At 45.1% G+C, this 13,539-nt stretch overlaps 1 protein-coding gene across 6 annotated transcripts in view; it reads right to left on the reverse strand.

The window, feature by feature from the left end:
* The window catches only part of Tnrc6c (trinucleotide repeat containing adaptor 6C), a 117,717-nt gene that overhangs the window by 5,139 nt on the left and 99,039 nt on the right, over positions 1 to 13,539 (reverse strand). For 3 of the 6 annotated variants that reach the window (XM_041635645.1, XM_041635644.1, XM_041635641.1), the window contains exons 13-18: positions 11,985 to 12,104; positions 9,693 to 9,776; positions 9,197 to 9,437; positions 5,258 to 5,425; positions 2,004 to 2,195; positions 1,780 to 1,923 (exon numbers count right to left, since the gene is read on the reverse strand). In XM_041635645.1, coding sequence (XP_041491579.1) covers positions 1,780 to 1,923; positions 2,004 to 2,195; positions 5,258 to 5,425; positions 9,197 to 9,437; positions 9,693 to 9,776; positions 11,985 to 12,104 — 949 coding nt within the window. Of the gene's footprint in view, positions 1 to 1,779; positions 1,924 to 2,003; positions 2,196 to 5,242; positions 5,426 to 9,196; positions 9,438 to 9,692; positions 9,777 to 11,984; positions 12,105 to 13,539 lie in introns of all 6 variants that reach the window. The other 3 variants (XM_041635643.1, XM_041635642.1, XM_041635640.1) reach the window with 1 other exon arrangement.

The following is a 13,539-nucleotide window of genomic DNA, read 5'->3' on the forward strand; positions in this document are numbered from 1 at the left end:
TACAGGCGTACATGCATAAATATACCTGATTATTTGGTGTTAGGAATGGAGCCCAGGGATTAGTGAATGCTAGGCAAGCAGTCTATCAACTGAGCTACACCCAGACCTCCCAAATTCAATCTTTAATCAGCAAGCTGTGCTGGGATGGTCATGGTGTACACAGATGCTTCTTGTACAGTCTCTAGGAGTATTAGTACCCAGTCAGAGTAATGCTCCTTCTGAAAGACAGACAGACACTTTCCTCACAACCACTACGATCTCCCAAGTGTCTAGAGATCTCTTTATCTACCTCCACAGGTGTCTCCACAGCTTCTGGATTGAGATGCAACACCAGGTGGGGATGCAGTAACTGGAACTCATTGGGAGAAACACAAAAAGCAATGGACACCACCAGCCCCAGTTCCTTCATCTGCTCAAGCTCAACTGAACAGCCACTAAGACACATTTGCAATACAGATGTGCCCTTACCCTGGGGCTGGCTAATGGGAGGACCACAGCCTCACAGTGAATACAGGCTAGACACACTGGAAACCAAATGCTATCAAGAAAGGTGATTTTTGCCTTTTTTCTTTAGCTACTTCCCAGTGGAGGTATAAAAGGTTTAAGCACACTTCTTTGTCAAATCAGAAGGAGTGCGAACAATCCAGCATCACTGGCTTTGCATTCTTAGCATGATGTTGGAGCACATCAACACTGCTTTCCTCCCCAGGTCCACGTGGGGTGTTACGGGAATCCCCAGAGAGCAGAGGCCTCAGGAGCACTTTCCTGCAGCAGCTCTGTGCAGCAAAGTATATCATACCAGTTTAAAATTTGGATGAGATTTGATGGGATAGCGAGACAGTGTGTGTGTTTCTTAAGGAAAGTTTTATAAAGCCTGGTGTGGTTGCATGCCTTTATTTACAGCATTAGGGAAGCAGAGGCAGGGGGATCTGTTTGAGTTCAAAGTCAGTCAGCTATATAGAGAAACTCTAAATTTTTTTTTAAGATTTATTTATTATGTACATAATGTTCAGCCTCCACGTATGCCTGCAGGCCAGAAGAGGGTACCAGATCTCATTATAGATGGCTGTGAGCCACCATGTGGTTTCTGGGAATTGAACTCAGGACCTCTGGAAGAGCAGCCAGTGCTCTTAACTTCTGAGCCATCTCTCTAGCCCAACTCTAAATTTTTTTTAAAAAAAATGTAATAAACAGTTCTTGGGGCTGGAGAGATGGTTCAGAGATGAAAGAGCACTGCCTGCTCTTCCAGAGGTTCTGAGTTTAATTCCCAGCATCCACATGGTGGCTCACAGCCATCTATACTGAGATCCATTCTCCGCTTTCTTTTACTCCAGAAGAAATGCTTTATTGAGGAGCTGTGAGGTCTGCAGTGTCACAAGAGTGTTTCAGACACCACAATGACAGGTCAGCTGAACATGGGTGCACCTTGGAGCTGGGGCTCACAGTGGGACGGCTGCAGTTAAGCACAAACCTACACTGCTGCCTGCCTGTGCATATTCAAAGAGTCACAGACCTTTGTCACTGTGGGGAGAAAGCAGCAGCTGAGCTACTCAGGTGGGACCTACAAATCACGTGTTCTTCATCACTCCATGAGGAGACATTATCACCCCCATTCTGCAAGTGAGGATACACATTCCCACTGCTGAGATGGTCAAGTCCCTGCCTTCTTTATCATATGTGGCCTCCCTATAGGCATGCAGTGATCCAGCACAATCAGATGATGCCTCTCCATGAGCCTGGAGACCCACCCACAGAAGGCAGGGTGATGGCCCTCCTCACCTCCACTCTTGAGGAGGTAGCGATTCACATCCTGGATGGTGGTGTTGATGGTGGGTCCAGTAGGGACACTGCCAGGAGTGACATCAGGGTCATTCTCGGGATCAATATTCTGAAGTCCTTTCCATGGAACTCCGGGATGAAATTCTGTTCATGGAAAGCAAAATGAGGATGCATACCAGGGTACATCTGCATCTACTGTTGCCTGAGAGAGTGTGCAGTCTTACCTGGGGGCCAGCTGATGCTGGAGCCGTTTGAGATTTTATCACTGTCAGATTTGGCACGTGACCAGCTATGGGGAACAGCTACGGGAGGACTGGCTGGTGACTCACTGTTCTGGATTAAATCGTACCGGCCATAGGAGTCATCAATGGAGGACTTACCTGGAGGCCCAATGCTTAGACCTCCAGGGATAGCACCTACAGAACAGGACCAGAAACCAAGTGAACATTCTGTCAAAGACCCCTGGGGATACATTGCAGTCTTCCCTTCCAGGTCCAGTACCTCACTCACCCCTTGCAGTCACATGGACTGTCAGCCTTAAGCTGTCCAGGGTTCTTTAAGAACTGTCGGTTGGCCCAAATATGGTCTTTAGATGACTACATTTTTTGTGGTGCTAAGCACATAACCTAGGGCATTGCATATGCTCAGCCAAGCTTCTACCCGAGAAGCACTGATGAACCCATTATTATTTTTTGTTTCTTGAGACAGGGTTTCTCTGCACAGCCCTGGCTGTCCTGGGACTTATTCTGTAGACCAGGCTAGCCTCAAACTCACTAAAATTCACCTGTCTCTGCCTCCCCAGTGTTGGGATTAAAGGGGTGCGCCACCACCACCTGGTTGTTGTTGTTCTCATCATTGTTACTTTTCAGTGTGGGGAATCTAATCCAAGGTTTCATATGTGCTAGGGAAGTACTCTACTACTGAACTTTATTTTTTTGAGATGGTATCACATAGTCTGGATTGGCCTTGAACTTCCTATGTAGTGAAGAATGATCCTAAACTCCTAATCTTACTGCTTCTAGTTCCCCAAATACTGGGGTTATAGCTGTGTGGCACTATAAACTATTTTAGTTTGTCAAGTTGGAAGGTTTGTTTCTTTTTAAGATATGGTCAGTCTAATACTGGCTTTGAACTTGCTGTATATACTGGATCTCCCTATTTCTACCTCTCTAGTGCTAAGATCACAGGCATATACCACCAAGCTTGGTTTACATGGTGCTGTACACTTTATCCCAGATTTCTTGCAATCCATGCAAACACTCTACCAACTGAGCTATTGCCATAACACAGAAAAGTATAAAAATTTTTGATTTGTGTGTGTACACCCATGTGCTTGCTCAGAGGCCAGAGGTGTCCTTGTACATGGTCTCTCACTGAACCTGGAGCTAAGCTAGTGGTCAGCAAGTCCAAGGTACCCTCCCATCTGCTCCAGGAATCACTGGGGTTACAGGTATATGCAACCACACAGGATCTCATGCTTCTGCAGCAAGTGCTCCTACCTGCTGAGCCAACTCCCCAGCGACGACACTCTCCTCCCCACTTTTAAGAGACTTGTCCAGGCAGGTTTGAAAACTTGGGCTCAAGTGATCATACTGTCTTGACCACTTGACTAAATTCATGTCACGTACCCAGTGAATATTAATGACTCTATCTATCTATCTATCTATCTATCTATCTATCTATCTATCTATCTATCCAGCCTTTCTTTACAGCCCTGGCTGTCCTGGAACTCACTATGTAGACCAGACTGGCCTCAAATTCAGAGATCTTCCTGCCTCTGCCTCCAAGAGCTATTATTAAAGGCATATGCCAATATGCCTTTTGTGCTCTGGCTATAAATATAGATTCTTGGATGACCACTGACTGAGTTACACTCCTAGCTACATTGTAAATCTTTTTTTTTATGATTTATTTATTTGTTTATTAAGTATACAGTGTTCTGGCATGCATGCCTGCAGGCCAGAAGAGGGCACCAGATCTCAGTACAGATGGTTGTGACCCACCATGTGGTTGCTGGGAATTGAACTCAAGTTCTTTGGAAGAGCAGTTAGTGCTCTTAATCTCGGAGCCACTTCTCCAGCCCCCGTTGTAAATCCTTTTTTTTTTTAATATTTATTTATTTATTATGTATACAACATTCTGTCTGTGTGTGTCTGCAGACCAGAAAAGGGCAGCAGACCTCATTACAGATGGTTGTGAGCCATCATGTGGTTGCCAGGAATTGAACTCATGACCTTTGGAAGAGCAGGCAATGCTCTTAACCACTGAGCCACCTCTCCAGCCCCCCTCCCCCCGTTGTAAATGTTATATGGAAAAAATATTTTTTTTGAGATAGATCTCATGAAATACAGACTGGCCTCCAACTTATAAGTAGCCAAGGATGGCCTTGAACACCTGGTTCTCCTGCTTCTACCTCCCAACAGCTGGGATTACAGGCGTGCACAGAACACCCCTATCCCCTTAAGCTAGAAATCTTTATACCTTGGGAAGCTGCCCACTGTAAGTTTTTCTGGGGACAAATCAGAGTCTTCCTGGTATCTCTACACCGCCTCTTTCTGCAGGGGTGCTCTTAATATGCAAGAAGAAAGTGGACACTGATTTATAGATAATAAACCAAAATTGACAAGGCCAGGTAAAGGGCACAGATGTTACATGGAGATTTTCTTGCTAAATTAACCATTAGGGGATTTAATTTTCTTTTTAGATTATTTTCTATCTTTTGTTCCTTTCCAGTTCAGGGGATAGAACCCAGGTCCTCAAGTGTTTGAGGTTAGTTCCCTGCCACTGAGCTACACCCTAACCCACTGTAGGCTAACCTGCTGATTAGCAGTTTTCTTTCTCTTTTCTGAGTATTTCTTTTTGTGTTTTACTTTCTGAAAGATGATTATTTTTAGTACTATTTTATGTATTTGTATATCCAGGCTTGGGTATATGTGAGTGTAGGTACCCATAGGTGCCACACAGCTTTAGTTACAAGCAGCTGTAAGCTATGCAATACAGGCGATAGAACTCAGCTCAGGTCTTCTGGAAGTGCAGTACCTGCTCGTGCTGAGTCATCTCTCCAGGCCCCATGGGAGTTACAAGGACTCTGACCTAGCCTCTTTTTTTTTTTTAATTTTTATTTTTTTGGTTTTTTGAGTCAGGATTTCTCTGTAGCTTTAGAGCCTGTCCTGGAACTCACTCTGTAGATCAGGCTGACCTTGAACTCACAGAGATCCACCTGCCTCTGCCTCCCAAGTGCAGGGATTAAAGGCAAGCGCCACTGACCTATCTTCTTTGGTATGTTTGGAACTAACATCTGACGGTTGATCTTGCTGGTAGACCTTGCCGGTCCTGTGTGATGGTAACTGCCTTTCTTCTGCTTTTGGAGCTGCATTCATAGAACTGCACAGAATCAACATGTGCTACTTCAGGCTACCCCATCACTAAGTCAACTACAACCTGCGGTGGGGTGGGCACTTACCCAGGACATACATACCATGCTTGCTAGGGTTCTGGTCCAGGGGAGAAGCAGCACTAGACAAGTTACCCATGGAGTTGGGATGTGTCCACTGAGGGAGGCGTGACTGGGACTGAGATGAGTCCTTCACAGACAAACCACTGCTCATTTCTATACTGTTGACATTCATGTTTGGGTTCAATCCAGCTGAAAACACAGGCATTATTAGTATTTTGCTTTTTCCCTGAAGATCTCACTTTGACAGCCCTGGAGGGTCACCCTCTACCTTTAGGCACAGCCATACACTTCCATTGTAAATCCACTCCCTGCTTCTATAGTTTTTTGGAGACAAGGTCTCATTATGTAGTCCCTCATTGGTCTCCAACTAAGAGTTAACTGACCCTGGCTCTAGCCATGAGTCCAATGCCTACATCCCCCCGCCCCTTTTTTTGAGATAAGATCTTAACATGTAGCCTCTAATTTGTATCTTCTATCTTCTTACTTCTGGCTCCTAAATGCTGAGATTACAGGAGTACACCTGGCTCAACTATATTTATTAAGTATAAACTATATATTTAACTATTTATACTTATAACTATATAATTATGAATATTTTAATATAGAAATCTTTTAATATATATTTAACATAGCTATATTAATTATATATATGTGTGTATGTGTGAATATTTGAGTGTGCATGTATGCCTGTATATCACTTACATGCTTGGTGCCCACAGAGGCCAGAAGAAGTCAGATGCCCTTTAACTGGCATTACAGATAGTTTATAAGCCACTATGTAGGTGCTGGGAATCAGGCCCAGTCCTCTGGAAGAAGAGCCAGTGTTCTTAATCACTGAGCTGTCTCTCCAGTCACTCCTGAATTAAGGTGAGCATGCTACTAGTCTTCAGGGCACATGGCTCACAAGCCTCCCATGCTGTCTTGGTGCTGGATACCAGGGTTCTGAGGTCCAGACAGGGCATGTCAGGTGAGTCCATAGCACCATGTGGGAACTACCAGATCAAGCAAATTGCCTCCAAGTCCTGACACACCACCTAAAGCTGGTTGGGACAACGCGAGCCTGCAGAAGTCAGCACTAATGAAGCTTATGAGTTAAACAGTAAACAACTTTTCAGGAGCTCTGTGAGTGTGGGTGCTGCTGTCTACCTACCTCTGGAATGGTGAGCTAATGTTTGGGGGGATCGGGCAAGAAGAGCACTATGCTAGGATAATAAGGATTACTCACTGAACTTTTGCCTGGGTCTCAATTTTAAATTTCTCCCTCTCCCTCTATTCCCCCCCCCTTTCTTTCTTTCTTCCTTCCTTCCTTCCTTCCTTAAGACAGGGTTTCTCTGTGTACCCCTGGCTGTCCTGGAACTTACCCTGTAGACCAGGCTGGCCCTGAACTCACAGGCTGCTTCCCAAGTGCTGGGATTAACTACTGCCCAGTTTATTTCTTTGTTTTGAGGGAGGGTCTTGGAACATGACCTGGCTACCCTGTTATTTGCTATACAGCCCAGCCTAATCTTTAACTGACAGCAGTCCTCCTGCCTCAGCTTCTTAATGCTGAGATCATGTTTTTTTTTTTTTTTTTTTTTTTTTAAGATAGGGTTTCTCTGTAACTTTGGAGTCTGTCCTGGAAGTAGCTTTTGTAGACCAAGCTGGCGTTGAACTCATGCTTCTACCTCCTGAGTGCTAGGATTAAAGGTGTGTGTGAACACAGGTGTATTCATCTTTAGTTTATCATGGTGACAGTGAACCTTTCCTTCTTGAGAGTTCTTAAGGTCACTGGGTTACTGTTCCTGTTGACACGATTAAGTCCATCAGGCAAGAGACACTGCAGCCCACACTGTCTGCATGGGAGAAGGGGGAGACCCTAGAGTAACATGGGTTTCTGGTTTCCTGCCACAGGATGTTCAGTTCCTAAGTGGCTCTTCAGCATCAGTGCTGTTATGGCAAAAAGCCAGGAGCCAACAAGACAGACAATTTTGCAGGTAAAGTTTCCTATAGCTAATAAGCTGCCTATTTTATTTATTTATTTTTTATTTATTTATTTATTTTTTCCGAGACAGGGTTTCTCTGTGGCTTTGGAGCCTGTCCTGGAACTAGCTCTGTAGACCAGGCTGGTCTCGAACTCACAGAGATCCACCTGCCTCTGCCTCCCGAGTGCTGGGATTAAAGGCGTGTGCCACCATCGCCCGGCTAAGCTGCCTATTTTAAACATATTATATCACATATATTAAATATAACTGTAAGTTCAATACCTTAACATTTTTATCAAAATAAATCTTTATCCAGTTTCAAAGATTCACTGCATACATGATTCCTAGAAATAAAGTCTCAGCAGGTTGGGGGACAGGTACACCAGGATCTGAGACACTGTGGATGGTGAACTGAGTGGCATTTTCAACACAAGTCTACCAGCACGTGCAAAACACACACACACACTCACACGCGCTCTCTCTCTCTCTCTCTCTCTCTCTCTCTCTCTCTCTTCATTCTGTTGAGCACTCTCTAAGCCAGGCTGGCCTCAAACCTAAGTCTATGTAACTGGATCAACAGCATTAGTACTAGGATCACAGGTATGAGTCACCATGTCCAACCAAAGAACTACATATTATTAACTCATGAAATCTTTAAAACAGCTCTGTGTGATAAATACTTCTACTTCATATGGACAGGGAAATTGAGGTGATGAGCAACCAGGCAAACTGTACACATTAGCTGTGGGTAGAAACTGGGACTGAGGAGGTCTAAGTCCTAACTCGGGTCTTAACCAAAGGAGACTTGTGCTTCTGCCACTAAAGGGACAATAATGGACAAGACAGTAACAGAGGATACATTCTAGCTTAGTAACCTTCTACTTCATTATAAAGGAGTATATTTATTACATCTATTACCTGTCAAGTAGGAAGACATGACATACCATTCTCTGTAAAAATATGCATCAGCATTCTAAAGAGGGAGGAAGGTCACTGGCAGCTATCCACTGCTATCCAGCTGGCCTTTGCCCCTTTGGAGATGTATATTTGAAGCTACTAATTCCCCTTGACCCATGTCCACAGATTCTTCCAGATATCAGCAAACAATCCTGAAATGTTTCTCCTAGATCCCCAGTTAGTACCAGGAAGTCTCCGGCATCAAGTGTGTTCTGACAGGTCAGGTTCTGTGTGCTGGCACTTCCCACACACCTGTACTATAGGAGTGCATGCCAGCAACCAGGCTATGGAGGGTCTGCTTTATCAGTGTGAACATTATGACCAGAGACAGATGTCTCTCTTTAGCTGAGGCTAGAAAAGAACAATGGAGACCTGTAATCTTAGTACTTGAGAGGTGGAGGCAGGAGGACTGCTCAGAGGTTTAGTTAGCCTGGGCTACAGCTTGAGATGGCGTCTCAAAGAAAAAAAACCAAAAATAGTAAAGAGGATAAACCAGGCCAGCCTGTGGTGGCACATGCCTTTAGTCCCAGCACTTGGAAGGCAGAGGCAGGTGAAACTGTTAGTTCGAGACCAGCCTGGTGTACAGAGTGAGTTCCAGGACAGCCAGGGCTACACAGGGAAACCCTGTTTCAGAAAACCAAACAATAACAAGCCAGAATGAACTTAACGGTTTTCATAGCCCCACTCTTCAACCCCAGCACCATGGGTCAAACTAGGCCCTTGTTATGCAATTCAGGCTGGTCTTGAACTCATGATAATGCTGCTCCTGCCTCCCAAGTGTTTGGACTATAGGTGAGTGCTACCACATAGGGCCTCCCTGGTACTATTAAGTACCTGTGGCAGGGTGAACTTATATTATGCTGAAGGCAGTATTGCTCCCTCAAGATGAAGTCTTAGGAGGTTCACTTCCGGATTCTGCCTCTGATGTGGTGTTTTAGCATTGCCAAGCCATTCAGCTTACTGTATAGCCATCCTGGTTATCATAGGAGGGGCTTGAGGACTCCTGAACCTGGCGTAGCTTTTACACCCACAGAAGACTCACCAAGAGGATAAGGAGCAAAGGTGTTGGGTGAAGACTGCTGCTCTTTGGTCTGCAGGTCGGGAAGGCCGGGAGTCTGGGGGTGAGGGGGGAAGCTATCCATGGCCGATTTGCCTGCAGAAGGGTGCAGAGACAGGTGTGGCGGGGGTGGTGGTGGTGGAGGCTGCTTTACAAGCAGGGCCTGTGCCAGCTGGCGCTGGTGCTGCTGGATCTGCTGCTGCAGATTAGTGATTGTGCGCGCAACCTGGCAGGTGGAAACATATATATACACTGCACGTTAGCCAGGGTTGGCCAGAGTCCACGGATGACCTACAGACTGGGTTTAGCTGTACCTCAGCCTCTACCAGCTGGGTCAGCCTCATCCCAAACCTAGCTAGTCCTGGACTTTCCACAGAGGAGGTTCAACTAGAGAAAAGCCAACATTAAGATAAGAGTTCATCCACTGGGGTTTCTTCTAGAATTAGAGCTAATGGCAACAGTCAGTCCAAGTGACACCTACTTGCTGCTCCTGCTGTCTCATGGGTCCGGAAACATTCCGCTGGGCCTGTAACATCTGCTGCTGGATTTGTAAACGTTGGTATGCCTATTGACAGAAAAATTAAGCATTGTAAGAAACCATCAAAACAAGAGAGTCAATCTCCTTAACATTCAGGAAATAGAAAAAGGAATTTTTAGGAGGATCTAGACTAAAGGCTAGGTCAGCTAGATGAAGTGGCAGAACACTACAAAGCTCAGTCCAGTTGTGCATGAGCCAGCATGAAGCACTTGGGTGACCGACTGCTGGACAAGCTGGGAAAAATGAGCACAACCCTCTGGCTGACGCAGAAAGTCTTCTCACTTGATTATCTCAAATGCTGGCTGAGTGCTGCTTATTTTTCTGCACAACATATTTTGGGAGACGTCTCTGATGTGGGAAGGTCATATTTCTATCTGTTGCTTTCATTGGTCAATTAAAGAAAACTGCTTGGCCCTGATAGGTAGAAAATTAGGTAGGCGGAGTAAACAGAACAGAATGCTGGGAGGAAGAGGAAGTGAGCTCAGAGGCCATGCTCCCCCTCTCCCGGGCAGACGCGATGGCTCCGACCCAGGATGGACATAGGCTAGAATATTCCCAGTAAACGCACCTTGGGGTGCTACACACATTATTAGAAATGGGCTAGTCCAGGTGCAAGAGTTAGCAGAGAAGAGGCTAGATATAATGGGCCAAGCAGTGTTTAAAAGAATACAGTTTGTGTGTTGTTATTTCGGAGCATAAGCTAGCCAGGTGACCAGGAGCTGGGGCGGCAGGAACGCAGCCTGCAGCTCCTTCAATACGTCTCGATTAGAAGACTCCTATAGGAACTTCCAAATCAAACACCCTGGATTCCCAAGGCCTCTGTGAGGTCCAAATACAGTCACCCATATTGGGGTGGGCTTTTTAGTGATCCAGCTGCCCAAGTCACCCATGCTCCTGTTAAATAAAGCCAATAAACTCACTGGGTCACCAATCTAGACTTAGGCGGAACAACCGTTTCTTTAATTTGTTGTTGGTGCTCATTTGATCCTTTCTCTCCAGGAAAAGTCATTCAGAAGACTTGGTTAAAACAGAACCCAATGGAGGTGGTACTGTTAAAAATGCCTCAGGAGGTCCACGTAAGGTTTTCACGTAAGAATTCTCTAGAAGTTCTAAAACTGTAGCAAGTAATAAACTTCATTTTTCTAACTTTTCTGGAAAAAAAATTATGACTAGACTAGTACTAGGTGTAAGCCAGTATATTTCTTCCAACTTACTCACACAGGAGAAACCCTCCAGGAAACAAAGGCTGTGTGTATACCAGGTGCAAGCCAGCCTTTTCCTGTACCTTCCATACCATGGGGGAAAACCCTATAGGGAAATACACTGTGTGTGTCAACCCCAAACCCAGCTCTGGCCAGTGGCAGTGCAGCAGGCTCTGCAGTGTTACTCAGACACAAGCTGTGCAGCTTCCAGGAACCCTTTCCTGCCTTGGGTGAAGGAGCCTCCTGCTACTGCTGTCAGTCCAGGAAACAGCATGACTTCATAGGTGTGTTGCCCACTTCGGGAAGGCTTCCCTGCCAGGAACCATGGGCATGTGACTCCCTTAGTTAGGGGTCTGTGTTGGTTTGAAAGAAAATGGCTGCAAAAGGGAATGGCACTATGAGGAGGCGTGGCTTTGTTGGAGGAAGTGTGTCACTGTGAGGGTAGGTTTTGAGGTTTCATATATGCTCAAGCCACACCCAGTGTCTCAGACTACTTCATGATATAGGACTCTGAGCTACTTCCCCAGTACCATGTCTGCCTGTACGCTACCATGCTTCCCACCAGTGCGGGCAATTGAACCTGGGTTCTTTGGAAGAACAGTCAGTGCTCTTAACTGCAGAGCCATCCCTCCAGCCCCTAAACTACACAATTTGTAAGAACTCCTGGGTCATATTAGCTGATCTCAACTGAGGTTCTGTGAGACCTGTATTTGAACAGGCCAAAGCACATGTTCCAGGTATGGCAGTAACTTTTCTCCCCTATGATCCCATGATGGTGTTTGTGTATCCCCTTCTTGGGAGAAATGAGGAAAACATTATTTTGTGTTCTGTGGCTCAGAGGAGAAAATTTTGACAGACCAAAGGAACAGATAGGCCAGGCTATGACATTTACAAAGCTTAGGAACAATAACACCCTTAAGCAACGCATTCCTGACTCATGAACAGTCACAAAAGAGTGCAATATGGAGAGTGTGACAGCAACTCCACCTACAAGGTGTTTCTGCCGTTCCTAGACTAGGACCTTTCTACTTACCAGCTGCAGCTGATAGAGCTGGTTCAACATCGTCATATGCTGAGGGTTAATTGGCGAGGTTAATAGTGCAGGGCTGAGACCAATGTTTTTTGCTGCAAACTGCAAAAGCTGTGCTTGAACCTGTTTAACAGAAAATATATCATTAACCACCATCTATATGGAAACATTCACTTATCTGTGTAACTTTGTTTTAGGACACAAACTGGTTAACTGACATTATATTTGACAGCTGAACTTGAGAGGCCATCAGAACATTTTATGGACATATAAACATTAGTAGTGAACATGCTCAAATTACAGAAGAAAGTCTAGAACTAATGTATTTTTTTTCAGCTGTATGTGGTGGTGCACGCCTTTAATCCCAGTATTTGGGAGGCAGAGGTAGAGGCAGGTGGATCTCTGTGAATTCAAGACCAGCCTGTTCTACATAGTGAATGAGTTCCAGGACATTTAGGGCTACATAGTGAAACACTGTCTCAATAAATAATTATAATTTTTTTTCTTTCTTGAGACAGGATCTCATGTTGCTCAGGCTAGCCTCAAACTGGCTATGTAATGGATGGCCTTGGATTCCTCCTGATCAACTTTTGCCTCTACCTGCTGAATTCTGGGATTATAGGCAAGGGCTACCATGCCAAGCCAGCTTCCAGAAGATTTCTTCCTCTAAAGACTTTAGCCCTACATTTACTTTCCATGGCTTGAGGCCAGTCCTATTAGAGGTTATGTTCTGCCAAAGGGAAACTTTAAGATTGGGAGGGGGGACGATATTAATCCAGTTTTCTGCTGCCTCAGTAGGGGAGGAACAAGTTGCTACACCCTCACTAATACATGTAACTTATTTTTCTACCAAGTTCCAGTCATCTATTCACTGTATCCACTGTTCTTCTCCACAGGTCAACATTGTCTTTCTATGTTTAAAGGTCAGGATAAATATCTCCCAAATTCCAAGACTGCTCTTGCAGAGGACCTGGGTTTGATTTCCAGCACCCACATGATGGCTTCTAACTGTTTGTTACTCCAGGTCTAGGGGATATGACACTCTCTTTTGGCCTCCAGGGGTACCTGGCATACATATGATATCAAGACATAACATACAGGCACAACACTTATGCATATAAAATTAAAAAGAATCTCTTTAAGTTTGTGGGTGTTGTGGTGCATACCTTTTTAAGAGGTTAAGACAAGCAGATGGATCTCTGTTAGTTCAAGGCCAGCCTGGTCTACATAAAGATCCAGTCTTATATATACTCCATCTCAAAAAAAAAAAAGGGACACTGTGCTGGCTAGTTATTATATCAACTTGACACAAGCTAGAGTCATCAGAGAGGAAGGAGATTCAACTGAGAAAACGACTCCATAAGATTGGGTTGTAGGCAAGCTGTACTACATTTTCCATTAGTGATTGATGGGAAAAGGAGAACCCAGGCCATGGTGGGTTGTGCCACTCCTGGGCTGGTAGTCCTGGATGAGTAGGCTGAGCATGGCAAGCAGCACCCCTCCATGGTCTCTGTATCAACTCCTGCCTCCAGGTTTCTACACTGACTTCTTTCAATCA

Source organism: Microtus oregoni, unplaced genomic scaffold, assembly GCF_018167655.1.
Source record: "Microtus oregoni isolate MIOR12 unplaced genomic scaffold, Mior012 000048F_ref0000485, whole genome shotgun sequence".
Classification (NCBI taxonomy): domain Eukaryota; kingdom Metazoa; phylum Chordata; class Mammalia; order Rodentia; family Cricetidae; genus Microtus; species Microtus oregoni.